This window comes from Poecilia latipinna, unplaced genomic scaffold (assembly GCF_001443285.1).
Source record: "Poecilia latipinna isolate Pla-1442-1.1 unplaced genomic scaffold, P_latipinna-1.0 Scaffold194, whole genome shotgun sequence".
Lineage (NCBI taxonomy): Eukaryota > Metazoa > Chordata > Actinopteri > Cyprinodontiformes > Poeciliidae > Poecilia > Poecilia latipinna.
Window position 1 is genome coordinate 179,229 of NW_015112810.1, and position 25,701 is coordinate 204,929.

General features: G+C 39.7%; 1 protein-coding gene across 1 annotated transcript in view; it reads right to left on the reverse strand.

Annotated features, from left to right (window-relative positions):
• LOC106946501 (gamma-aminobutyric acid receptor subunit gamma-3-like) overlaps positions 1 to 25,701 on the reverse strand; it is an 84,785-nt gene that overhangs the window by 13,115 nt on the left and 45,969 nt on the right. Inside the window, exons 4-8 of the mRNA XM_015030863.1 lie at positions 23,254 to 23,345; positions 22,785 to 22,916; positions 18,758 to 18,840; positions 12,441 to 12,578; positions 6,196 to 6,348 (exon numbers count right to left, since the gene is read on the reverse strand). Coding sequence (XP_014886349.1) covers positions 6,196 to 6,348; positions 12,441 to 12,578; positions 18,758 to 18,840; positions 22,785 to 22,916; positions 23,254 to 23,345 — 598 coding nt within the window. The remainder of the gene's footprint in view (positions 1 to 6,195; positions 6,349 to 12,440; positions 12,579 to 18,757; positions 18,841 to 22,784; positions 22,917 to 23,253; positions 23,346 to 25,701) is intronic.

Sequence of the window (25,701 nt, forward strand, 5' to 3'; positions counted from 1 at the left end):
TGTGGGAAAAAGTAACTGATGAATCACAGTTTTTGGAAAGCTGACCTGAATTTCACTAAATCCACCCAGGCTGAGTCACAACATCTTTCATTGGAGCTTTGTGAACAAAAAAGTAGGCTAAAATAAAAAAAACAACAACGCATCATCCCCTGATCCAAAGATGGCAGTCCTGGTTATGTCTGGTGTGAAACTAGAAGTATTTCTTCAGAAAAGAACATTTCATGGACTTGTTGGTGGTAATATGACAATCTGAAGTTGGCACACTTGGTTTATACAGCAGAACAATTATCCAAAAGCATACTAGCAAGTCCATGGCTTACAAAAGTGAGTGGTCTAGTCAAAGGTGCACATTAGATCTGGTTGAGACATGCTAAGAAGACCGATTCTCAGAAACTAGCAGGATAAAAAGACAATTTTTTCCACCCAGGCTGGTAGCAAACTGTTAGATGTAGAGGAAAACACATCATAGTCAGGTTTGTTTGGATGAAATAATCTAAAAACTGCTTTTTGTTTTGACCCATAGTGTATTTCTGAAACATACGTAAATATTTTACGTATGTCTTCAACTGCAACCATTGTATTCCTGATGCAAAGTTCCGGTAAATCCAATAAATTGGATTTATTACGTCTATGTGGACTGCCAGTAATGACAGCAGTGGTACCGTCCAAACAAGTGGTTTCAAATTAACAAGCCACACAGTGCCCACAAAGGAAGTGTTGCCAGTAAACCATTTGCAACCTGGAAAACTGTCATCAAGCTCCCATCCCATAATGACTTCTTAGCAATCTACCATTGCTTTCTCAGTCTCAGTTAGAAAAGAAAACCCTGATAACAATTTCTCCAGCGGGGAAAAAAGAATCAAACCTTCTCACATCTTGTCAGAAACCTCCATTGTGATGGGTTTAAATCCTGCTGGCACTTCAGCCAGACTTTCACAAGTGTCATGCTAGCAGCAGCTATTGTAGCCTCAGGCTGCTAGCCTCAAGCTGAGATGAGAGGGCCACAAAGTTCTGCTCCGCTCACTTCTTTCCAACTCCCCACAGATTCCCTTTTCCCTTCCAATCTTACAGTCTTTAGTCACAACCGATGCTTGAGGCATTTTATCAGATTTTGCACGGCTTCCTCTGGAGACGCAAAAAGGCTCAACTATTTTCTTCCACATAGAATTTGACAACACCTGTAGACAGGCTTAGTGGGAGAGATGCTTCTCAAACGAAAGTTGCTATAGAGACTATCTTTTATCACACGATCAGTAGTAAAACTAATTTACTCACTGAGGCTTTGTGTTCTCTAATTTCTCAGCATTGCTTGGCCTGTAGAGTTAAAGGCTTGGTATTTTTAGGTCTTCAAGTCGCATCGTTCACCTGCTTTGCTGAAGGAATCAAAGGTTTGATTTGATGATTCTCTTCCTCTCTTACTTCATTGCTAACGCTGACCCTGCTCAACTACTTTGTTGGTTATGCCTTGATAGTGGGAACTTCTTGTAAACCACAGAGATTTACACCACAAAGATCCTCAACTGGGTTGAGTTTTCTTCACATCTATAGGCTGACCGTTGGGTCAGCCAGCAGAAGATCAACCTAAAGCATAAATGAAGTCGATGCAGAACCAATCTTTTTTAATGGCTGCCTCAGTCTTGATGCCGGCTCTTGAATGATGACGTTTTACTGCAAAAAATTACTACTTCTAATAATTAGGCTGAAAGCTGTACATGTGCTTGAATGACAGACTGGATCTTTGGACAAACTAAAGTGTTTTACTGCAGTAAAGGATAACTTTATTTTGAGGCTTTCTACTATTCTCTAGTGGAAGCTGCCAGTGAATTTGTATGCAGAATCTATGTGGTCTTATCCACCTCAGGAAACACCCTTAACCTTCAAAGGTCACACTTTCTAAAAATTGCCCTGTTATAGATCCTTTGTTTGACTGCTTTGGGGGCATTTTTCTGCCACAGTAATTTGATTCCTCAGACCTCTGCATTAAAAATGTTCCCATCAGTGACGTGGTAGAATCTGAGCTGGCTGTACGTGGGGATGGGGACTGAGGCTGTGGGTGCACAGTCCTTTTTAAAGGAGCCATTATTCCTCGCATGTCTGGGAGAGCTCCAGGCTTTGGTGGGGTGTGTATGTGTGTGTAATGTAAATGTCATCACCGAGGGGTAAGGATGCTACTCTCTACAGACCGCTGCATGACTGGACATTTGTTTTGATTGCCCAGACGCGTCTGCAGACTTGTTTGGTTTCAGAGGAAATGCTCATCCATAGTCGATTCCCTGGAACACAGCCCTCTGGATGGAAAGTATAAAAAGTACCACAAACTAGCAGTTTTTAAAAAAATGTTTAAAGCTTCACTTTTTGTTGAACTATTAAATTCTGGCAGCATAAAAATAAATCCATTTGTGCTATAAATGCTGCGATGAAGCTCTTTTTGGTGAGCGGTCATGTTGACGTTGAGCAACACAGTGATTACCCTGGATGAGCATGATGGATGTTACCTCCAGCTCCTATTAATTCCAGCGCTGCAGCCTATTTTACACTGTAAAGCCCCAGATTCTTGAAACCTGCCTCCGGGCGCTTTTACTTCCCATCATCGGAGTTCAAATCTCTGCCAGCATTCATATGAGCTGCAGAGATTGGGGTCTAATAGGAGTCATCCGCAGCTGAAACCTCTAACTTCCATGTTGTCCGAGCGCTCTGCCGCTGTAGGAGTACCCGGTGAGTGGCAGCGCTGCGTTTGGCTTGTTTGGGGTTGAGGTGAAGCTGTTTTCCTTCAGATTTAACCTCCCTCAGTGTGACATTTCTCCCTGCTGCCATGTGCCAGAGGTCTGATTGTTTTTAGCTCTTTTTCTTCCTCTTACCTGTCTGGTTTCTTTTCAGCCTTGGTCTCAGGCTGACAGTGGGGGCCGGTGGACAAAAGAGAGGGGCGGGGGGCGCTAAATGACTTTCTGTTGTTCAGCTGAAGGTGGACGTTTATCAGGACAAGGGGGGTGCTTGTTTCACTGCGTTACCTGTTGAGAGGAATGTCACAAGGATTTTCCTCACCACCCACAGGCCGCTGGTTACCAGCCGATGGAACAATTAGCTGATTTGCAAAGGTGTAGACATGGCAACCAAAAATTTCCATGTATTTTATCAAGACTTTCATTGAAGGTTAAAGGAAAATTATGAATAATGGTAAAGTCATATTGATAAAAATCAGGCTGGAAAGTGTGCAGGTACATCTAACAAATGCAGATCGTGGAAAAGTTCAATATTTTTGTCACTCATTTCAGAAGCTTTGTCATGCAGAGTGAAATATTTTAAGTGTTAAATCTGTGTATTCTTGATAAAGGATTACAGATGATGGAAATCCATTGCATCATTCTAATTTTCTGAGATACTGAACTTTGGTTTTTATTATGTGTAACCATCAAAAATATAAGAAATAAAAGCATGGATTACTTCACTCTGTGTGATAAATCTAATGTGAGTTTTACTGCTGAAATTAGTGACAAAATGTGGAACTTTTTAATGAGATTCACACTTTTCAGATGTACCTTTATGTGACATCACCTTAAATCTTGCAACAATTCCCCACCTCAACTTTGACTAGGCCATGCTAACAGGATGTGCTTCAGGTTGGGTAGTCGTAGTATGTCCTGCATATAAGGCGATACATCTTCCCATAAACTCTGACCAGCTTTGCTTTCCCTGTTGGAAATAAAAACATCTCTAAAGCAAGATGCTGCCACTGCCATGTGTCCTGTAGGCAAAAAAATAATAATAATAATCTGAGGCCTTCACTGACAATTTTGGTATTAAAGAAAAATCCTTCACATTTCAGGACATTCCTTCATTTTCCACAAACAAACTCTGAAAAAAAGCAGTGGGATGCCGCGTCTCCTGATCTAATCTGGCCCGCGCTGTTTTGATGTTCAGCTGTCATCGTGTCAACCTTTATCAGGCTGAGAGTAAGAAGCAAGCTGAGCCGAACACAATCTCTTATTATGATCAGCTTTCATTAGCGGCACGAGAGGAGAGGCTCCTTTGGCCTGACGCATGCCTGAGTAATAACACTCGCTTACTACTGAATTCAATACAACATGAGACGAACTGATTGTTCGACTGTGAAGTTTTTTTGTCTGGTTTGATAGCAAATAGTGATGGAGAGAAGTCCAATAAAGCTTTTTTATTACTGCAGAGCCATTCCAGATGACCCTGGGTGATACCGGCCGGCTGATGAAGGGCAGCGGGGACTTAGAGGAATTAAAGCACTTTAGAAGCGGGGCCTCGAAGCTGGTCACAGCCGAGATGACGGTGGTAGGAGACGCTTTAGACTCAGCACTGAGGTCAAGAGTGGAAAACTTGACTGGCTAAAGTTAATAAGTTAGTCCAAACTCATTTAGCAAGTACGACTGAAGCAGTTAGCTCTCTGGGATTTAATCGCTAAGGTGTTTGACCAAAAACTAAACGAGAAATTGAGTTATTACTAACAAAGTAGTCCAAATGAGAATGTATGCTAATTGCTGATTAACAAATATCAAATCGGTCAGATATGGAGATGTGGTGAGGATCATGTATGGCGCCCTGTCAGCACCAAAGTTAAGAGTCTTCATGTAGCGGCGGCCCGTTAGCCTTCTGCCCAATCAGAAGCCTCAATGGGAAAACTTCAGTGTGTTTATGCCTGGCATAATGTCAGAATACAGTAGACTACAGTATAGTGCTTACAAACCAGTTTTTTTTTTTATTAAAGTTTCCCGTAAAAAGGAAGTACAACTTATGGGTGACCAGCCTACGCATGCTAGTAGTCAGCGCATCCAATGCTATTGCTAGCCTTTCCGTGCTAATGGTGGGGAGAGGAAAACATGCCATCGTCCTCCTACCACTACTAGTTTTCTTAATCTTTCTCCATCTTTCTGCCAGTAGTAATAGAGTAACAGTAACATTCAGTTTTTAATCATGTGATGTGAAAAGTGTTTCCAGTGCATTTTTGCAAAAAAACGTCATCAAAAAATGTGAGGCTTTTTCAAATTGCTGTGCAATTATACAGTAAATGGAAATGCAACTGGAGTTTGTACTTTGTCCAAGTACTGATTCTGATCATGTCGATTCCTGGCAGCGTGCATCACTTGCTGCAGCTTTGGAGATCCATCACGACTTTCACAATCTACCTTTCTTAAATTCTTACACTGATCCAGTCTTCCTCCGTCTGACACATCAACTATGAAGACCAATGTGCACTGGTGTGTGGCATGATGAGGAGACAATCAGTGGTAATCATTTCACCAGTCAGTTTTCATAATCTGATGCCTAATTAGTATTCTGTGAAATTAACGCAAAATCTCAAACTCTAATTGACTTTCTTTTTAAATGAAGTTAAATGAAATCAATGCATTCACATCCAGTAAGAACTAGCATTTCCTAGAGCTTTTTAGATTTGCATTTCTGTTGAGTTTCATGAGATAAATGTTTAATTTTGCTCATTAATCAGATCAGTATTTAACTTGTCAGGGTATTGATGTTTTTTTTTTAGGTCTGTCTTTAAGGGAGACTTTTAAGAAACATCACTTTCCTCACTTGAGAGCATATATTTTAGTGTCTGAAGTGACGACTACCTCAAAAATGCTAAAAATACACAACCCTTCCACTTTGTTTCAGGCTTCCAAGGTCTGAAAATATCTCAGTCAGCCAGTAGGATTTGAAGGGGATTGGTACATCACAGGGTGAGCTCAGAGCGGATAGATCCAGTCCTCCCATCTTTATCCCCACCCAACTTCAACCTCAAAGCAAACTTTGTTCTCTGCGATCAAGAAATGTGATGAAAATGTTTCAGCTTTGCTAAGAAATTAAAATATATTTTTCATATTTTACTAGAATAGAACTGCCAGTTGAGTGAATGGTTAAATGTATGCTGTAATGCTTGACTATTTTTAACTTCATGCCTCAAAGGAAATGACTCTAAGACCTACCAGTCAGAAAAGAGATGCAAAGAGACTGAAAATAGTCAGATATTAAAGTAACCAGGGAAATATTTAACTTAGAAATGTCAACAAATGTAAAAATTCATCTAATTTTCTTTTTAAATATGCCACATTATCTGGACTGAAGCCACAGATAAAGGTGTGGCTGGTCCATACATATCTGTGTTTTTCTTTGGATCATATCCACATACATGATGTTGTATGTTTCACTTTCACAACTCTTGAAGTTTCCTACCTAGCGTGGTCCTGGCCGGCGTGGCGTCGCTTTTGATCCAGAATGAAACCCAGGAGAGAACCACGGTGAGAATACAGGGGATGTAGGTCTGGATAGTGAAGTAGCCCATCCGTCTGCTCAGGTCAAAGTAAACCGTCATCAGCACATAGTCACCTGAAACAGACATGACCTCATCAGCCGAGTTAATTGGAGAACCTTCTTTTGCTAAACTGCAGAGAAATCAGTCCTAGCTTGTAAATCTGCTCAAGTTAGAGAGATCTGCTCAGTCTTTGATCGACGGGAATTGTTTATAATTCCTTATAATCTTCATCAAAAGGCATGGCAGGCGGGCAGAGTGGGAAAGACGAGGACAGGAGATGGAAAGTAGATAAGTCCAGAGACAGAGGGAGAGACGGTATCTGACTGTCACTCTGCTGTCTTCATAGACGTGTTAATTGGCTGTGAGTAGAAGATACTGAGCTTCATTTCATGGAAACTTTTGCTTTGAAACCAATAAAGGTTCTACACATTAAAGCACATATTACAACATAAGTGGAGGTCACTTTTTAACAAATATGCCAGAACTGGATGGAAACGCTGAATGAAAGGAAGCAGAGGACGACCTTTTGTCTGAAAAATTGCAGGTGCACATAAGAAAATAAGAAAGCGTCGTCCTCCCTGTTGCAGGTTTGTTCAAGTTTATTATTATTCAGGGATTATGTCCTTTGTGTGTCAGAAAATGGCGGCTTTAATCAGTTTTTATTCAGACAGCTGGATCACATTGTGATTACAGGAACTACACACAAACAAATGATGTAATAAAAGGGTTGATGGTTTCCACTAAACATCCCAATGCTGCAGAGAAGAAAACTTTAATCTTAACATAAAGGTTTGACATCATCAGCATGTTTTTATATTCTGTTACACTCGATAAAATGGTTTCATTAAATTTATTGTTCTCTTCAGGCAGTGAGTCAGAATTTAAACCACCTTCTCGCATTTCTCTCATCACAACCACAAACCTTAAAAATCTAAATTTTATTGACTGAACCGTTTTAACACACAATCTTCTACACGTCTGCATAGACCAAAGCCTGTTCATGTCTTCAGATTGCTTAAAGTCTGGGTCTAAATTCAGTTGACAGTCTGTGAAAAGATGTTTACAGATTTGCTCTCCATCGACTCGTACTGAGCTACTTTAGCAAGAATGGGCGAAGCTGTCAGTGTCTAGATGTGCAAATTTGCTAGACATTCCCCAGAAGACATGCAGCTGCAGGGATCTACAAAAACTAATACATTATGCTTGTTTCACACAAAACCTGAATAAAACACTGAGGTTTGTGGCTGTAGCAACACAAAACGAGGGAAAGTTCAATGGTGTGAAACTGTCCCCTCCGCTGTTTTCCATCATCTCAACACATTTCTTAATTTCACAGTTCCTCTTGAATATTATCAACTACACCAGCAGCAGGAACATTTCTCCACTCCCAGATAAGTTATCTGTAGCCTTAGGGCAGCAGCTTCTGTTTTCTAAGTGTGCATTCTGGCTAACAATCGCCGTATTTGCAGTGTTTGGACAGCAGCCGCCCCTCTGTTTGCACACTTCTCCTGAGCACTTATTAGTCCAAGATGCTTTCAACACGCTCTTCTACCGACTCCGCCGTGCCGTACGGTCGGATCCGCTCTGTTTGGAAGCAGCCGAGAATATTTACAGCAAAACTGCTTTGCTAATGAGCAAAGGACGTGTCAGCTGAGCGGTTCATGAGACAGAACACACACAGTGTGAAGAAGAGGATTTTTACCCAAACCGGGTTTGAACTTTTTAAAGAAAAACTCACGATGAACCGAGCTAATCCGCTTGACGTGAACATTTGGTGTCCTCCAGTGTTAAGTTTCATCTTAGCAACAATCTAAAAACTGGAATGAAACATGAGCTACATTTACTTCTACTAACCGGGGAGATTTTGTAGAGAGAAAAGAATAAATGTGACCATTTCCTCTAACATTTTGCTCTCCCTACCAACCGACTGCTCTATTTGAGAAATTACTCTAGATGGAAGGTTTTGTACTTTATAATAAAACCACTCAGGAACTAGAGACCCACACATCTAAGACTAATGTCCATTTCCCTCCATTGTTCCTACCTCTGCTCTGTGAAGGGGTCATCAGACCTGGAGCAATGACCCTCAAAGCAAAGTGCTGCTCCATTTTTAAGGGTCTTTAACTCTTGTATTGTATAGCTCCATACAGAGTGGCCACTTTAACACTGAGGGGACAACAGGGAGGCCAGCAGGAGGGGCTGGGCTTGACTCCAGCTTTGGATGCATGAGTTCTGGCATAAGCTCTAGAATTTAAACAGAACTATAATATGGTCTGACCATTCCAGGGAAGGTCCACTACTGCTCCGATTTGTCTTTGCTTAATCTTCAGCGTGATTCAACAAGATCCCAAAACCTTCAAAATGGGGCTGGAACTCTTTACATCTTAAGAAATGTCAATTTTTTCATCTGCTCTTAAATTTCATCAGATCACTGCATCATGCGTTGAGTTTTCTTCTTGATCTTTTGGCCTACTTCATGTTGTGAGACAGGTCCTGTGTGCACACTGCTTTTTGTATTCACACATTGACTGAGCTGTAACTATGGCTAACTCTTTCAAGTGTTTCAGAGGGGGCACTGAAGTGACCACACAAATGAGTCTTTTGCATTTTTGGCACGAGTGCTCATCTCTTCGTGCTTTAATCATGGTTTTCTGGGTTCCGGCTGAGACTCGGAAAGCTCTCAGGAATATGCTGAAACAAAGAACGAAAAATCGAAAAGATGTATTACAAGACACGAGACGGAAAGCGAGGGAGTTCCAGGTTTTTCATTAGAGATTCAAGACTCAAAACTCAAGTGGGGACATGTGGAACAAAGAAAGAAAATCATTAATACCTCTTGTTCTCGAATGCAAATTTAGACTTAACTCCCACAGCTTTGAATGAATTTTCAGTGGGATGAAGAAGCAAAACACCAAAGTCTTTAATATTCCTCACTGGGACGTTTTCAAAGAAGGATCTGCTGAATTGTCCACTCTGTCCTCATTAAAAAAATCCCCAATTTGCACGTGTTCATCAAAGATGAAGAGAGAAATCAAGCAGTAGATTGGGAGTGTAGATATTCAGGAAGGAAAGAAACGAAACACTTTTGAAGTTTGTCATGATGTAAATTAATGATAGGTATTTTTAGCCGGGAAGCTAATCATCATGCGTGTGCAAACAGCGCCTCGGCAAAGTGATACAGGAAAAAAGAAAACGAGGTAATAAATGAGAAAATGGCCAATTTTCTTGAACAGCATGAGGTAAATGTGTAGGTTTGCCGTTATTTTTGAGGATCTCTGTAGAAAATTAGTTTGGTGGCATTTTGACAATGCAGAGGGAGAAAATGTGTAATTTGTAATCCCATCAGTGAGGCTCAGGATGAAAGCTCTCAGGCGCCATTTCCTATTGTGATCACAAGCGTTTCCTGATTTGAGAATTAATCTCTTTATGGTGAATCTAAAAAGTGGACACACCCCTGTTAAAATGCCACGCTTCCAATGTAAACAAACGAAACCATGAAAAACTGCTTTGTAATATCCTGTAGCATTCAAGAGGAAAAACATCTAAAAAAATAGAATATCATAAAAAGTTTTTGTATTTATTGAGTGTTTTTTACTTTATTGTAAGCCTTTATTTCATGTAACTTCAAGTACACAGAACGAAGACCCAAAATTGTCTCAGAAAATTTAAATATAAGATCAATTAAAAATATTTTCTGCTGACTGTAGTCTTCAGAGAACATAATGGACAAACACCAGCCGATGACATGACACTCCAATCATCACCTAACCTTTTTCCAACCACACTTTTTCCTTCCACTCAACTTTCTATGAATACGCTTGCGTACAGCACTGTATGAACAACCAACTCCTTTAGCAATGAGCCGACTGACCCCGATTGAGATCATAGAGGCTCAGGAAACGTTTCCCATGTTTTGAGTTAATTAGCTGACTGGATTGTGACACAAGGAGCTTAAAATATTTAACGTTTCCACAATATTTTTATTTTCTGAAAGACAGATTTTTAATCCTGTCTGCAAATTGTTTCTTTAGCTAAAATGTGAAAATGTGCATAACCTACTGAGATGAAATTTGAGACTGAAAGGTACGATTCAGATCTACTTTACATTATAGGTGAAAAAGAAGTTATAGCTGAACTTTTGTCTGCATTACAGAAATCTGTCTTTTAAATAGGTTGTGTAAGTCTTTAGGATCCACATTAGATCTAAAACTGATGCTCAGTTATCAGTGTGAGTGTGTAATGTCGACTGATCTTCTGTTGTAAACAAGTTTTATAACAAACCACCACTACAATTCAGTAAGAGTTAGCCAAACAAAATTGAGTTATACAGCTAATTTCCTCTGAGCTTCCCGATAATTCGATGCCACTCCCTGTTATCCATCTCCTAACTATAATCCTGTTCCTGGAATATTCATGAACAGAGGTTCAGCTGTTAGAAAGCTGAATCAGGTCACATTATGCAGATCTGGGCCCGTCTCTCTGAAGACAAAACACCGTATGGCACCTACCAGGAGGAATGTGCACCTTCTAAACAAGGTTAACAGGGGTTAACGATAGGTCTGTGTCCTCTGTCTTTCAATTATTTAAGCCGTCGGAATCGATTTTTATTTTCAAAGGTCATGTACAAAGCATTAAAAATGCATAAAGAGCTTTGTCCACATGTGGGAGCAGCGAGGTTTTACAGTTGTCTATAGATTCAAAGCTACAAAGTACTTAGGATAGAAACCATACGGATGAGCAGGAGAGAAGGAGGAGTGAATAATTAAACTTCCTTTTTAATCTTTAATCCTAGTGATTAATGTCAGTGAAAAAACCTATTTGGTCTTATACCCGAGGGGAATACTTATGAGCTTTGAAAGTGTAGTGATATCATTGCATTTATATGCATGGAGCTAAGGCTAATGTTAGCTTGTGGAGCTCTGAGGGGGTGAACAGTTCAACGGGAAGATGTCAGCATCTGTAATGCAGAATAGAAACAAAAAGAAAACGTCAAATGTATTTCTTTTTTTGTTTGTTTTTGGAAAAGGAAATATTAAAGTTATGCTGCGTGTTTGGGTTCAGTTCCCCTACTCAGTGTTTTGCACAGCCAACTTTTCCTGCACATACATCTGCAGCTGTTCCAGAGATGCTTTTTTTGCCCATTCAGAATTAATAAATAGATCCACATTGGTCATATTCATGTGTCTATTTAACAAATGAATATGCTTTAGTCTGAAGAAATTTATCGTCACTCTGACTGTAAGCGGTGGACACATTTTCCACTAATGCGCTAATAGGGGAGCTAAGCTTTGAAAACATTTTGCACACTTAGCTTCTCCTAAGTATTTTTTTTCTTTTACAAATAGATTCTAAAGTGCTAATTTACTTCGGTGTTTCCAGTTGAATAAAATCTGACATCTGTCTACTTTAGGTTATTGAATGTTAAGAACTAAAGTAGCTAGATGTTAATGTTCGTGCTCTTATTTTGAAAGAGAGTAAAGACTGTATACACAGTAGTTTTGCTTCCTCTTTGACAACAATTTCAAACAAGAAACGGACAAATAAAATAAAACATGGACAATAAAGAACATATAAACATAAATACAGTTTCCAAGTCCATAATGGAATGTCAAAATTAAATTGGTGCTCGAGAGCAGATATAATGGTGTATCAGGGGTGTCTGGTTTACATTCTAAGTCTCTGTGGAGCGTTGGATGCACTTGACACGTGAAAGGCTCAAAACACTCCAAACGCTTCAAATTACACTGAGCTAGACATTCAAAACGCGCCGCAACCAGCCCTCAACACGCCTCCACATTGACTTTAAATGTACACTAGATGCTCATAACGCGTTTGCTGTGAACGCACCATAATCTGAACTGAAGTTAGCGCTTTAGTGTTAGCTTCAGCTAAATACCGACTTGGTGTAGCGATTTAGAGTTAGCAGAACTGATGTTTATAATTAGTGCTTTTAGTTTTAAGGCAGTGGTTCCCACCACTGCTGTAAGGTTTAATTATTATCATTCTCCTTGAACAGTCATGTCTTGGCAAGCTTACAGTTTCCTCCTTTAAGCTGAGATCATGTTTGTGGGTGGAGCATGATTTATAACATCAGTTTGAGTCATTGTGTGAAGGGACTGACAGCCTGGGAGAGCCTTCCTTGACCCTCTGTTGAACTTTGACCTACCTGCCGTGGTCCTAAGCACGTCCGTCGTGTTCCGGAGCCCCATGAAGTCAAACTGGTAAAGCCTCCAGTATTTCTGGTCCGACGTCTCCACCGAGTTTCGCTTCCACTTGTACATGATCTCATCCCGCGGGTAGCCATCTGCAAACCACACACAGAGCCAGTCAGTTGTGCGCGAGTGTGTTCTGGAGGATAAATGGATAAAGCACAGAACAAAAAGGATCGGAATAAAACTTGAAGGCAGGAGAGGCTTTCTGCAGCTAGGCAGTTTTTTGTTGTTGTATGCTTGATTTATACCAGAGTTCTGCATGATTTATACAAAATTATACAGCAGGTTTCCATTGGAGATTCAGTGGAATGAAGACCAACCGAGCAATCAGTCTTAACTTGTTAGCTTGGACTCTGCTGAGGCACACCTATTGAGAATAAATACTCTATCATGTAATCGAATGTAGCATTTATTTAATTTCAGTGGAATGGCTTCACAGGCTTCCAGCTGAAACCCATTATGCTTTAATGGCAAAACCCTTCAACTTTGAGTCCAATTTTAAGGAAAATAAACTGGCTGGATGCTTTTCATAGTGTAAATGTATAAGCATGAGTGACAAACTTGTCACACTTGAGTACTTCCTCTAAAATCCCTCGAAACATTCAGGATCAACTGGTCAGAAACTGTTTACTTATCATTTTCATAGGGACAAATACTTTACAGCTCCAACAGCTTAAAATAATTCTCACTAGTCAGGTGTGTGCTTGTGAAAAACAAGAAAATTATACTGTGTTTACAATAGAGTTAGACATCAGGGGAAGAAGAGAAATCACAATGACACAAAAAATGATTCTTTCCTAACTTTTTTAAATACTAATTTAGTTGAACATTATTGCCATCATTTTTCTTCTGGCCTTGCACAATTATCTTGACTGCAGACGGCGTTATCGTCGTGCTACCAGTGTGTCTCTACAGCTACAGAATGTTTCATACCCTCTAAAAGCCCCCTGAAGCAACATGTTCTTTCACAATGCTATAAATTACAGCCTTCTGAGGCCTTGGCTCCAATATTCTCCCTGTCTGCTCTCCACTAACGCCCGCTTGTCTTTCACCGCAAACAAGTGCAGCTAAATGTGATATTTGGATTCTTTGCCTGCATCTCTTCCATATAATCAAGACTAACACATGATATTATTCACAATTTTCAACCAGCCCCCAATGATCACACATTCCCAGCTATTTCTAACGTCCCTCTGCAATATTCAGATGACAGGAGTAGAAATGAGTTGAACACAGAACTTATTTCACTGCCTTAAAGAACAATTTGCCAGGTCTGGAAATTACACCCAGTGTAGCAATTTGAAAGCTTTTGTCCGCATCCATACCTCAACAGACGATCGGTATGTTTATTTTTAGTGCTAGGTGTTATTGGAGTCGCACTGATGCCTTTTTGTTATACGACACAGAAGTTGTGAAGAGCCTGAAGTAAAAGTGACAGCTTCTGACGGCAGGCCCGTCACAATCCCAGACTGAGAGTTCAGTTCATGTAAAGTCGCCAACATGGCGCCCGTTTCTCTGATCAGTCTGGGTGATTGAGAGGAAGAGGTCACCAGATGGCAGATCATACTCCAGTATGGACCTCCTGCTTCGTTTGTGTTGACAGATTATTATTTGTGTGTAAGGATAATGAAGAACATGGATGAAACTACAATTGTTAGGACTTTAAACAATTCCTCTAAGTTTTGTGTCTCTAAAAGAGGAGAGGAAGTTGGTGGTATTTATTTGTTCACTAGACATGTAGAAAACTGTCATAGCTTCTCATTTAAGACAGATGAACAAATATTAGAGATGATATTGTGATGCAATGCAGAGTTATCCATCTTTAGTTATAAGTGTTTTGCACATCACTTTTTTCTCCACATATAAGGACGTTTAGCCCTGGCAATGCTTCAATGCAAACCAACAGGGTCTTCAACCATGACCCCTAATTCAGGCTTTTACTTACAAGATGGACTCTGCAACAAAACCTGTACTTGCTCTATGGTGTTATCAGACAAGAAGAGAAAAATACCACTTTTTATTCCAAGTGACTCAAGTTGTTTCTTTTGTGCTAACTTGTTCCAGACTGTACTTTTACAGAGTGGAACATTTTTCCAAGCATTAGAAATAATAGATTAGTGAGGCTGCCTTCCACTTAAAGGTCAGTTTCTGTAACAACTCTGAACCCATTTCTTTTAACCAAAGTCCTTCTGCTCATAAGACTTTTATAGACTCCTCACTTCAGCAAAACTTTGTGTTCTGTATTCTCTGAAATCAGTCAGAACATGTCTGTCTTTGAGCGAACCCTCAACCTTTGCAGACATTTAAAGTTTTATATTGAGAATAAATGTGGAAAAATTCAGTTTCTTTCAATTTAAGAATTTTTCTTCATTTAATAAAAGTGAACTGAATGTAGCATGACAAGGGGACAGTCAGAAGTCACATGAATTACAAGTGCTTGGCCTTCCTGTTTGATGTAAGATCACCTGCACACAAAAAATCATCCACTATCTTAAAAGCCTCTCTGTCATCACACCCAGAGCCACTAATTGAAAAATCTTTCCAGTGTTTCACACTGCTTGCATAATGTACTGTCAGGGGTACATCTACTGTGAAAAAAGACACCTCAAAATGAATGGGAAAAGATCAGCGAGGCTATCAACACATCCATCAGGTTCATAATGTTCATTCTCAGTAAATGAAACTGAATGTGGCCATTATGGGTCGGCTTGTGATTTGCTTAACGACGAAGAGACGGTGCGATTTAAAACCCTCACATTAGGCTTCAGCTGGATGTTGAAACAGTAACAGTGAAATGCTTCAGCTGCTTCAGCTGCTGGGTGAGAAACAGAGGTCAGTGGTGCAAAAGTATTCCCACCTCTCGATCTTTTTCCTTTAACGCTTTGTCACATCAACACGAGCGTCGATGTTTTTATAGGGACTTTGACAGACTGACCATCCTCCACTTTAAAATCAATTTGAAAACCATGTAGAGGATTAAACAGCCAAAAGGCCCATGTTGGCAAAATATGCAAAAGATTTGATGGCAGATCCACTTTTAACAGAACAACCCTAAACACACAGCCAGAGCTACAATGGAAAAGGTTTAGACAAAAATATAAAGTGCTTAAGTGACTTCCTGATAAATAAAGAAGAAAAGAAATGTAATAGTGCATGTATTAATACTGATCTGATGCTAAGTAAATATAAGGATACAGATACATTTTAAGTTTTTTATATCATCATACTGCCAACCCTAAGGTGTTGTGTTTTTTCTTTTTGTTCACACCATGGATAGACTTTGTACAAACTTTATAGGTATCTACAAAATGCATTGATTACATATTAACATGATTTGTGTGCATTTTTCTGAAACAAAGTCTTTGAAAACAATTTCAAGAGGGAATCTGAAACTAAGGTATCAATCTTTTGATGCTAGTATCAATCCGATAGTGATGCTGACTTTTTATTGATGTTTTTGGATCAATCCGCCCATCTCTTTTAGAGACAGAACGCAAAAGACCTGCAGCAGTTAAACGTGGTTATACAAGTTATTCCCTCAACGGGGCTGAAAATAAAGGCACTCCACACTTCTCAGATTTATAATTTAAAAAAAAAAAAAAAAAACACCGTTAAAACCAAGTATTATTTTCCTTCCAGTCTACAAATATTCCACAATCCGTGTTGTTTATTAGGTAAAATCTTAGAGAACTGAAGTTGGCAAGTGTAAAAGAGTTAAAGCAGAGTGAATATGTTTACACCATGGAGCAAACCGAGGGCTCTTCATGCCTTCTTCCATCATCCCAGTATGCTCAACTGGTCTTCTCATCTCCTCTTCCTACACAGCAGATCTTCATCTTGCAAACCATCTGCTGCGGATGACATGTGCCATTTCAACAGCAACCGCCAATAGTCGCAAAGCGCAGTGAGCCGTTGTGGAGGAAGCGCTTGTTGCTCAGTTTTGGTGCTCTGCAGTGAAAGCTAACAGGACGAACAGCTCTGTAAAGGTTAAGACTGCAGAGAAGAGTCTGGAGAGCAGATGAGATTTTCCAAGAGTTGACTCACTTGCTGCAGACATGTCCATCTGCGCCACCGTCTCAAAAATTATATTCATACACTTGGAAAGGAAAACGCGGTGGACTTCGCAAAAACAGACACGTAACAGATGTTTGTTGTCGTGAAGAAGACTCTGCTTCGGTTTGAGACATCGCTGAACCTCGTTGATTAGAGGAGGAGAGGCTACATCAAAATCAGACGCAACTAAATTAAACTGATTTTTTTTTCTACTTTATAGTTTTTGTTTCAATAATTTAAAAACTGTTCCAGGAAAGTAGTTTGATTTTTATACGTCTGGATGAAAACACTTCCAGCCACAGTCACTAATAGCAGTTCTGTAATATCTGCCTGCATCACAGTGTGAACAAATTAAATATAACTAAATGAAAACTAAATGAGCTGCTGTGGGAAGGCATCGATAATGAGCAGCGATAAACACTGACATCTGATCTGTCGTGATTTGCTCCAAAATAAGGTTTGTAACATGATGAAGATGTATTTTGCTTTATTAAAGTTTTATTTGATTGGGGACAGAACATTGAAAAATATTATTTTTTTAAAGTGTTGATCTGGCACACGGACCTTCGAGCCAAAGGCTAATTTGTAGCCCGAGTCCCTGGTTTGGCTTTTCAGAGGTTTAAATGTTACGATTACCAATACAAATTTATTTAAAAATAACCAATAAAATGTTAAGAGAAAAATCACCTCAAAGGATCGTATTAATGAATTTATGCATCAAGGAATTAAAATCCAGATTTTACAAACTTTTTTCTTTTTGCTGGAAAAAGGAAAATGCTTAATCTTAATATTTTGGACAAGAATGATGTGATATGATTATAAGTTTTTAAAAAATATTTCTTTTGGACCTGATACACATGACTGCCTTCCAGTTACCATTTTGGCATTTCTATTCCTATAATATTTCTAGAATTGATGCTCCGTTTATTAGGAGCTATTTAAAGATTGGTTTTAAAATCACTTTCATGACCTCTTGTGGAACAAGTAGACAAGTTATTTAACCATTGTGTTTTTTTTAAATAAAGAAAAAAAAGTCCCTGTCAACTGAGAACTGTATTTTTTTTTTAACTTATGTTGCATAATTAAATTTTCCTGAGTGTAAGGATCCTTTTCATAATAAATTAAATTGCAGGTTTCTGGTTCTGCTTATTACGGTGAGTGAAATCCAAACCGTTTTAATTAAAATAACTAATTAACTGATCTACCACAAACATTTCAAGGAATTTGAACATAAAAGTGATTTGTCTGTAATTACAGACTCGACTCAGAGTTCAGAATGAAGCAATGCTTCATCATCTAACTCCTAAATATTTATCCTTTGCTGTTTTTATTTAATAAAGGTGATAGAAGAAGTAAAACTTGGAACTTTATCCTCATACTTCTGCTGAGAGAAACCAGGTTTAGTCTGAATGTTGCAGCTGTAGGGCATCACTGCAGATAAATAGTGGAACAATGATGCTACAAAGTCTTAACTGCGGTCTTCTTCACTGCAGGCAGGTGATTTTACTTTACTTTTTCATTTTATTCTTTTAAAAATGTTGGCTGAAGACGATGAATACCATAAGCAGCAACTATTACAACATTTTAAATGCTTCAAAGTGGGGAACTCTTAAGAAGAGAGTGATTAAAGTGAAACTTTCTGATTCTGATTCACCACCTTCTGCTAGAAATTTCAAATCTATAATCAGAAAACAGGGAAACGCTGCAGTTCTGAGAGCATTTCAGTGACAGTTTCGACAAGGATGCCGACTTATGAAACAGGAAAAGGAATAAAGAAACTTAAATCATGGCAGTAAACCAGCCCATCTTACATGATTAAATAACCTTTGTTATTGAGTTCATGGCCAGCTTCCAGTTCAGAAAAGGTGACAAAATAATTCTCTCTCCACTGTTTGGAAAAAGTTCTGCTGTCGAACATGAAGGGAAGCTTCACTGAGACAGAGCAACATGACAGCCTCATAAAATATTCCCATCTATACAGAGCTGATTGCCAATCCCCTGATCAGTGATTCCCTTTAAAACAGCGTACAGCACTCCCTGCAGCACCTGAAAGTTTGCCGTTTTCACATAGGAGCCCAGCGCAGCCCATGGGACAAACCTACACCGACTTTTCTTCTCTTCCGTTTTTTTACTGTATCTGGTTTGATAAAGTTCTGTATATGCATTTCTGGGCATCAACGTGTTTCCATGCATGTGTGTCTTTGGTGCCAGGACTCACAGCTGGAGAACTCGAGAGGACAGGAGTGTTCGTCCATTGGGAAATTATGAAGCTGCAGCTGGCATTCTGCGTTGATGGTCATCCTGGAGAGAGAGAGAGAGAGAGAGAGAGAGAGAGAGAGAGAGAGAGAGAGAAGACCGGATTAGATGGAGGTGCTCAGGGCTCTCCAGTTGCTTCGGATCCTTCGCTTAGCAGACCGTGAAGCACATTGTGAGTGCACAAGACTCATTACTGCTTTTATCACAGGATGCACTTTTTTGGCACTGGAGATTATGAGGCACTGGCTTGAAACCAGATGGTACAGGATCACACTCGATTGCACGGTTGATGCGCAAGATCGCTCAAAATGACACAAGTCTTTCATCATACGAGTTAAACGTATCTCTCCCTCTACTCCCCCCCCCTGCAGTCAGGTCATGGTTCAAAGGCATGTCTGCATCTAAAATCAGAGGTACTTAGCTCTGATCACTTGACAAGTCAATACACCAGATGTTCAGGAGAATCTGGGATGTCGGTTTTTATTCCTAGCTTACTAATTGTAAGCCTAGATTTAGCTCATTTTCTCTTCATACATGAGCTTGTAACCAAAAGATTCTTTTCTCGCAGACAATAAGAGTTCTGAAAATGAGATCACATAGGAGCTTTTTTTTTTTTCCCCCCAGCTCGCTACACATTGTTGTCTCTTTGTCCTTCATACAATTTCTAATTAATTGCCTGACTTGGAGCACAAAAGAGGAGTCTCAGTCGAAGCAGGAGGAGGGCTGCCTCACTTGCCTTGTTTGTAGGTGAACAAATTGCACATGATGTGCAATCTCAATTTGCATACTTACTCGCTTCCATTCTTGTCAGGAGCCTGGAAATCTAGATTTGGGAGAGACTGTAAATTAATGAGAATGAGAAGCTGCTTTGAAGCAGAGAGGTGCGTCTGATAGGAGGCTGTTCAGAAAAAATGAAGCCCCAAAACACGCCTGTTTTATAGTCCAATATCTGTTACATAAAAGTCATTATTAAATAAGTTACAGGGACATGCACTGGTGTCATTTTCCAAGAAAACGGAAGCATGTTTTAGTTAGCTAGTAATTGAGATGAGTTTCTGGAAACCATCATTTGGTGGTTCTATGTAATTGACAGGCAGGTTGAAGTGTGTCGATTCACACAACGATAAAATTATGAAAACAATAACGAAGATAACCAGAATTTACAGCAATGGCAAATTTAGAGGAAAAAATCTGAACACAATTTCTAAAAATGACATTCAGATTCCAAAAAATGTGCAATTCAGTGGGAAGATTTATGTACGAAATGTATTGGATTGAAATTGGAAAACTGTGCAAATAACAGCAGGGATGTAAACACTTGGTGAGTTTGTTGGGGCAGTGATGGTCAGTCTGATAGTGGCTGGAGGAAGGAACAGTGATTATGCTTCTTTGTGCACCTCAGAGGCAGCAGTCTGTCACTGAAGGAGCTCTCCAATTTGCCACAACTTTATGTAGTAGCTTTAAAGTTTAAACTTTTAAATTCTGGATGTGATACAGAATCACTTTCTTGTATGAGAAATATTACGAAGCTTTCATTCCTAAGGATTCCAACATAAAATATAAACATTTGGTGTTTTATTTTTCTGGCTTCTTTTTTTATTTACACACAGAAACAAAAACCTTTAATTCATTGCAGGTTGAATCTTTATAAACAGGGTTTTAGTTTTCAGACAGAACCCAATGTCATCGTTTTACCTTCCTAGGGTAACTTTTCTCTCTCTAAAACCTTTACATCCTCCCATCGTCAAGTTTAATATTTGCCTTTTCTCGAGCTCCTTCTTGTCAACTTCTCTAACCAGCAGGTCCTGCCTACTTCAGGTTCATCTGTGAAGCCCTAAAGCTGTTGCTCACATTTAATCTGCAGTAGCTACAAAAAAATAAATAAAAAATGAGGTCAATTAGCGAGAGTTAGCGACAGAGAGCGGTTACAAAGAGTTGAAGTGACTCCAAAGTCTCTGTGCAGCTGAAGGGAACAGCTGTGTCGGGCGATAACCATCTGTCACAACGGGCAACCCTTTCCTATCAAACGTAATGACCGGGTCTATTGTTTGTGCAGAAAAAAGAAAAAAAGAGAGATCAATGCAGCTTAAAATTCTTGCCTTTCCAATGCAAAGCGGTTCAGTTTTGGCCCATTCATCCCCTGCTGATAAGAAGCACGTTTAGAGCGCCGTTCAGAAGGCCGTGATCAGTGGTATTAACCTCTACAACAGCACAAATTATCCCCCTACAATCACGGGTTAGGCTCCTGCCACTAATTAGACATTTTTTAAGTGAGCCTTTTACCCTCCTGACATTCAAAGGTTGTATGAAAAGCTGCATCGCAATCTTCTAAATAGATATATAAAATTGGAAATTACAGCAAACCAAAAACGATAAAACGCTAAAGTCTCTGAAGAACATCATGCTCATTTAAGGACAGTTTATTCACAACGGCACCTGAAGCGTCCTGACACAGCAGGGCTGCTGCGTCTTCTCCTCCGAGGGCCGTGTAAACAAAAGCCGGGGTTGTTTGTGCTATTTGCCAAGGTTTAGTCAGAATCTCTCAGTATGCAGGTGAAACGGATCCTCCAGGCATAAAAGCCTGTCAGAGGCTGAGAGTTCACAAACCCAAATGGCTATAAAATTTTAAAAGAACCCGTCCTCTCAAATTGTCCTCTTTTTTTTTTTTCCTTCTTCCTTCTCGGTAGCTGCAGACAGCTGGGGGTTCCTCAAACCACAAACAGGACATGTTGACAAGCTGGAAGAGGACGTTTTAAATATCTGCTCTAAAGGCAAATAACCGTTTGGTAACAAAAGCAAAGATTCGAATCTTGATACGGAGAATAAGATCTACCGCAGTGCGCGCTGTGGATGTGTGGGCGGCCTGTCAAATTAATGTCTGCCGCTGCAGCTGCTGTTTACAACCATCCAAAACAACAACACATTACCTTCAGCTACAGAAAGAATATTTAAATGCTTTTTTTTTTTTCTCCTCCCGACTGCTTTGAGATTAAGATGCTTAGGTCAGATGTTGATTTGTAAGTTTTAGATGTGGCTTAAAATGAAAAAAGTGGGAGGTTTTAAAGTGCAGCAGTTCAATGAGTTTTTCCTTAAGTGTAATTAATCTGAAATTCAAACACAATTATTCAGATCTGTACTTAATGCAGCCTTTTATTGATAAAAGGAAGCATGCATAATTATTTCATAATTTAATTATTTCAGTCGTGAGCTGCAGCACAATTATCTCTGACAGCCTTATGAGTCAAAGGCAGTGGGCGGAGCCAAAACTACTCCAGTCAACATGGCAAAGGAACCTCAGAGTTTAATCAACTATACATTTAAAAAAAAAAAAGAGTTTTGTCTAATTAACATGAAAATAGTTACAGTTACAGTCAACATTTTGTTCCTAATTTGTTGAAGTTTCTCTGAGCATTTCAAAGATGTGCTCAGATATCCAGGCCACCAGTCTTTGTTCTAAATGTTTTCTACTTTTGAATCACCTCTGAAGAGTGACGGCCTTCAGATTGTTTGGAAATGACTTTGTAACCTTTCACAGATTTATGGGAGGCAACCATTGCTTCTGATAGCTTGTTGTTGTTGTCATGCTTCATACAAGTTCTCGCAATTGTTCTTTCCTTTGGTTTCCCCACAGCTGTCCATGGCCGAAACAAAGTAGAAATAATCATTTTCGTCATTATATCCTTTCTGAAATGGCTTCATAGGAACTCTGGATGTTTTAGGCAGATGGACAGGACGAAATCCTGCTGCAACCAACTCAGACATTTGAATTATGCAACAAAACTTTCCAATGTCACCACTTGAAACTGTTACGGCGCTCTCTTTTTATCGGCAGCACTTTCAGAAATGATTAGACGAGTACACTTCCCGCAGCTACCACTGAAGGACACAAAAAGATGAATGCTTTTCCAGCAGCTCTGCTGTCTCGTTTTCTTGCATTGCCCTCTCCTGGTTTCATTTGATTTATCTCGGTGTGTTGTGAAGGTTTTCACCTCAGTGTGTAAAGTATCTTTCCGTTGTTCCAGATGCGGAGCAGCTGATTGGGTGTCGTAATCCAGTGTGAGTCGGCGTTCTTGGAATTCCTAAAGATGGTGTCGGGCAGCCAGATAAGGCCGACCATATTGCTGGTTGAACAAGAAACGGAGAGAGAGAGAGAGAGAGAGAGAACAAGGTGAGACTTCACTGCAGCAGACTTCCTCCAGACCTCTGTGAAATGCATGAGTCGGCCTCCCTTCTCATTAGGAGGATAATAAAATACCCGGGCGACTTGGGGAAAACAAAGCACATAAATCAATTCGTTCCATTAATTACAGGTCGGTACGAGACGGACAGAGAGAGGAGAATATTGTTCTCAAATGAGATATCGTCTAAGAAAAGGTGCTGAAACAGAAGGACAACCTGCTACGAAGTTCGTTTTAAAAAAAATCTCCTGATTACATTTTTGTAGCAAATGCACTGTACCTATTGAGGGTCAGGATCCGCATGCTGCTGCTGTTATACCGCAGACGGGTGTCCACCCAAGTCTGGGCAAAGATGATATCGATCTGGTACTCCTGGGGAGAGAAAAGAAGAGTCGATATAGTGATCGGACAAGGCTTTTTAGTGAGATACACAGGCGGAAAGATTTCCAGGAGGAGGTCTGTGAGCTGAACGCCGCGTTGGAGAAGTTGAGTGCAAAATGTCCACATCAAAGAAAACCCTACAGCAGCGCAGGCCTCACTGCAAGACCATATTATGCTTTTGATATGGAAATTTAATTACAGCATCTCCCAAACTATTTACTTCAGCATATTTTTCTTTCACCTCGGCGATGACCCCTGTTTTAATTGTGCAAGGTTTTAACCGTGAGAACATTGAATCAGAACTTTCTCATTTAGCTGATATTCAATAATTACACTTCTATTTTCCCAAAAGGATTTTTTTCTCTCTCTCTTTTTTTTTGGTGGTTGTTTGTTTCTTCACACAAGCTGTAATTAAGACCCTGGAAAGTGTTGTTCTGAATGCTCAGTTTTACAAAGTGCTTCACATCCAGCTCCGTCTTTCTTTGGTGATTGTCGGGTTTGAAACTTGAGGGACAACAGAGCTATTAATTAAAAAAATAACTTTGTAAATTCCTCAGTGAAGAAAAATGTGTGATGTTTTTGGACTTTTTATGCTGTCTGACAATGTGGTTTTACATTTAGACTTAGGATAAAAGACTAGAGACTATAAATGGTTTTAGAGAGTTCAGATTTGGGACGAGACTTGATCTGGACTCGGTACAGACGACCTGACATAGACCCTGATTTAGGATGACAGACATAGGCTGGACTTGAAGCAAAGAGACTCAAATCTAGACTTAAACTTGAAGCACGAAGACGTGAGATGGTACTTTGTCTTAGGATAAAAGTCTAGACATAGGAAGAAAGATTTGGATTTAGAAAAGTGACTTCTTAGGATATCTATGCATTGGTCAAAACTGATGAATAATATGAACTAAAAATTGTAAAAATGCTTAATTAATTAATAATTTGGCTTTATATTGAGATCTAAATGACTTCTTTAACTGAATCAAGTTGCATGAGAATTAGTTTTGTAGTTTTTTTTTTTTTTACTTTGACAGGAGCTGTTTTACAGGCAAAATGGGGCTGGTGTTGTTGTTGTAGCACTATGCTAACGTTTTTATGTCACATTGCGTTTCTGATATCAAGCTTGGGTACTCAATGATTAATTAAGGGCTCTACATAGCCTACAAGTAGCTTACAGGCAGTGTATTAATAACTGAAACCCTCCCATGGTATAAACTGTACCTCTGCTTATGCTTGTATCATTTCATAACTCCTTCAAATGATCTGCCTGTTGGCGCCGAGTCCTTTATCATCTGCCGGGTAGAGTTGTCATTGTCGCTTAATGTCTTTATATCATTTTGAGGGGCAACAAACAATCAGACTTTATTTTATCTATAAAAGAAATGCATAGAGGAACTAGAGCAACACAATAGATGTTAGATTCAAACTTTGGGCCTCAGCTGTTGCAGAGCTCCGGGTCTCCATGATGGTCAGGGCCTCAGCTGGATGGGATATTCTCAGGACGCACACGTCAGCTGTAAGGTCGGGCTCGGGGAAGCCTTTCCCAAGCCTCTGCTGATACGAAACTGTCATTTCAGGGGCCATTATGATTTAGTGATACAGAGGCTTGACCATCCTTGCTGGTGAGGGGCTGATAACAAGAAAGTTTGCAATTATAGGAGGATTTTCTCTTCAGGACAGTTTTGTCTTTTCCAAAAGCCAAAGAAAGTCTACAGGAGTTCAAACACTGCAGGAACTTTTTATTGTTATCATTTTCTGCCTTTTCTGACATTTATTATAAAGACAGACCTTATTATCCAACAGCGGATTTCCCTTTGTTCCTCTGGGATATTTGGGGGGGACATTGACGGGAAAATACCACGCTGATGATGACACCTCTATAATTTACTGAATACATAAGTGGGAAAGCTGCAACTGTTTCGCCTTGAAGATGAACACATGGGGCTCTTGGCTTTAGCTGGGTCTGTTTGGAAAGTACACGACAAGGCACTGAAGATGGTCCATTATTTATGGACATTACACACAACGATGGAGCGCAGTGTTGACAGATATCTGATTAAATTTAACTGCACCAGCTGTATTGCTCCCCTTGGGATCCGTGTCAGAAAAGTGAGACCTAAAGCAGACTGTTACTTCGGGTCAAACAAACGAATGAACCTCTGGCCTGTTCATGAGCTCACAGAGCCCTGCAAAGGCATTCAGACCTGTTCAGCTCTCGCTTCATTTAAATTAAAAATAAAAACTTGAATCTAGTTAGCAATAAGGTGACTTCCTAATGGGATACACTGGAGTAAAGAGGGTTGAATAGCATTTTCCCTTCACCGAGGAACAGCTGTGTTCT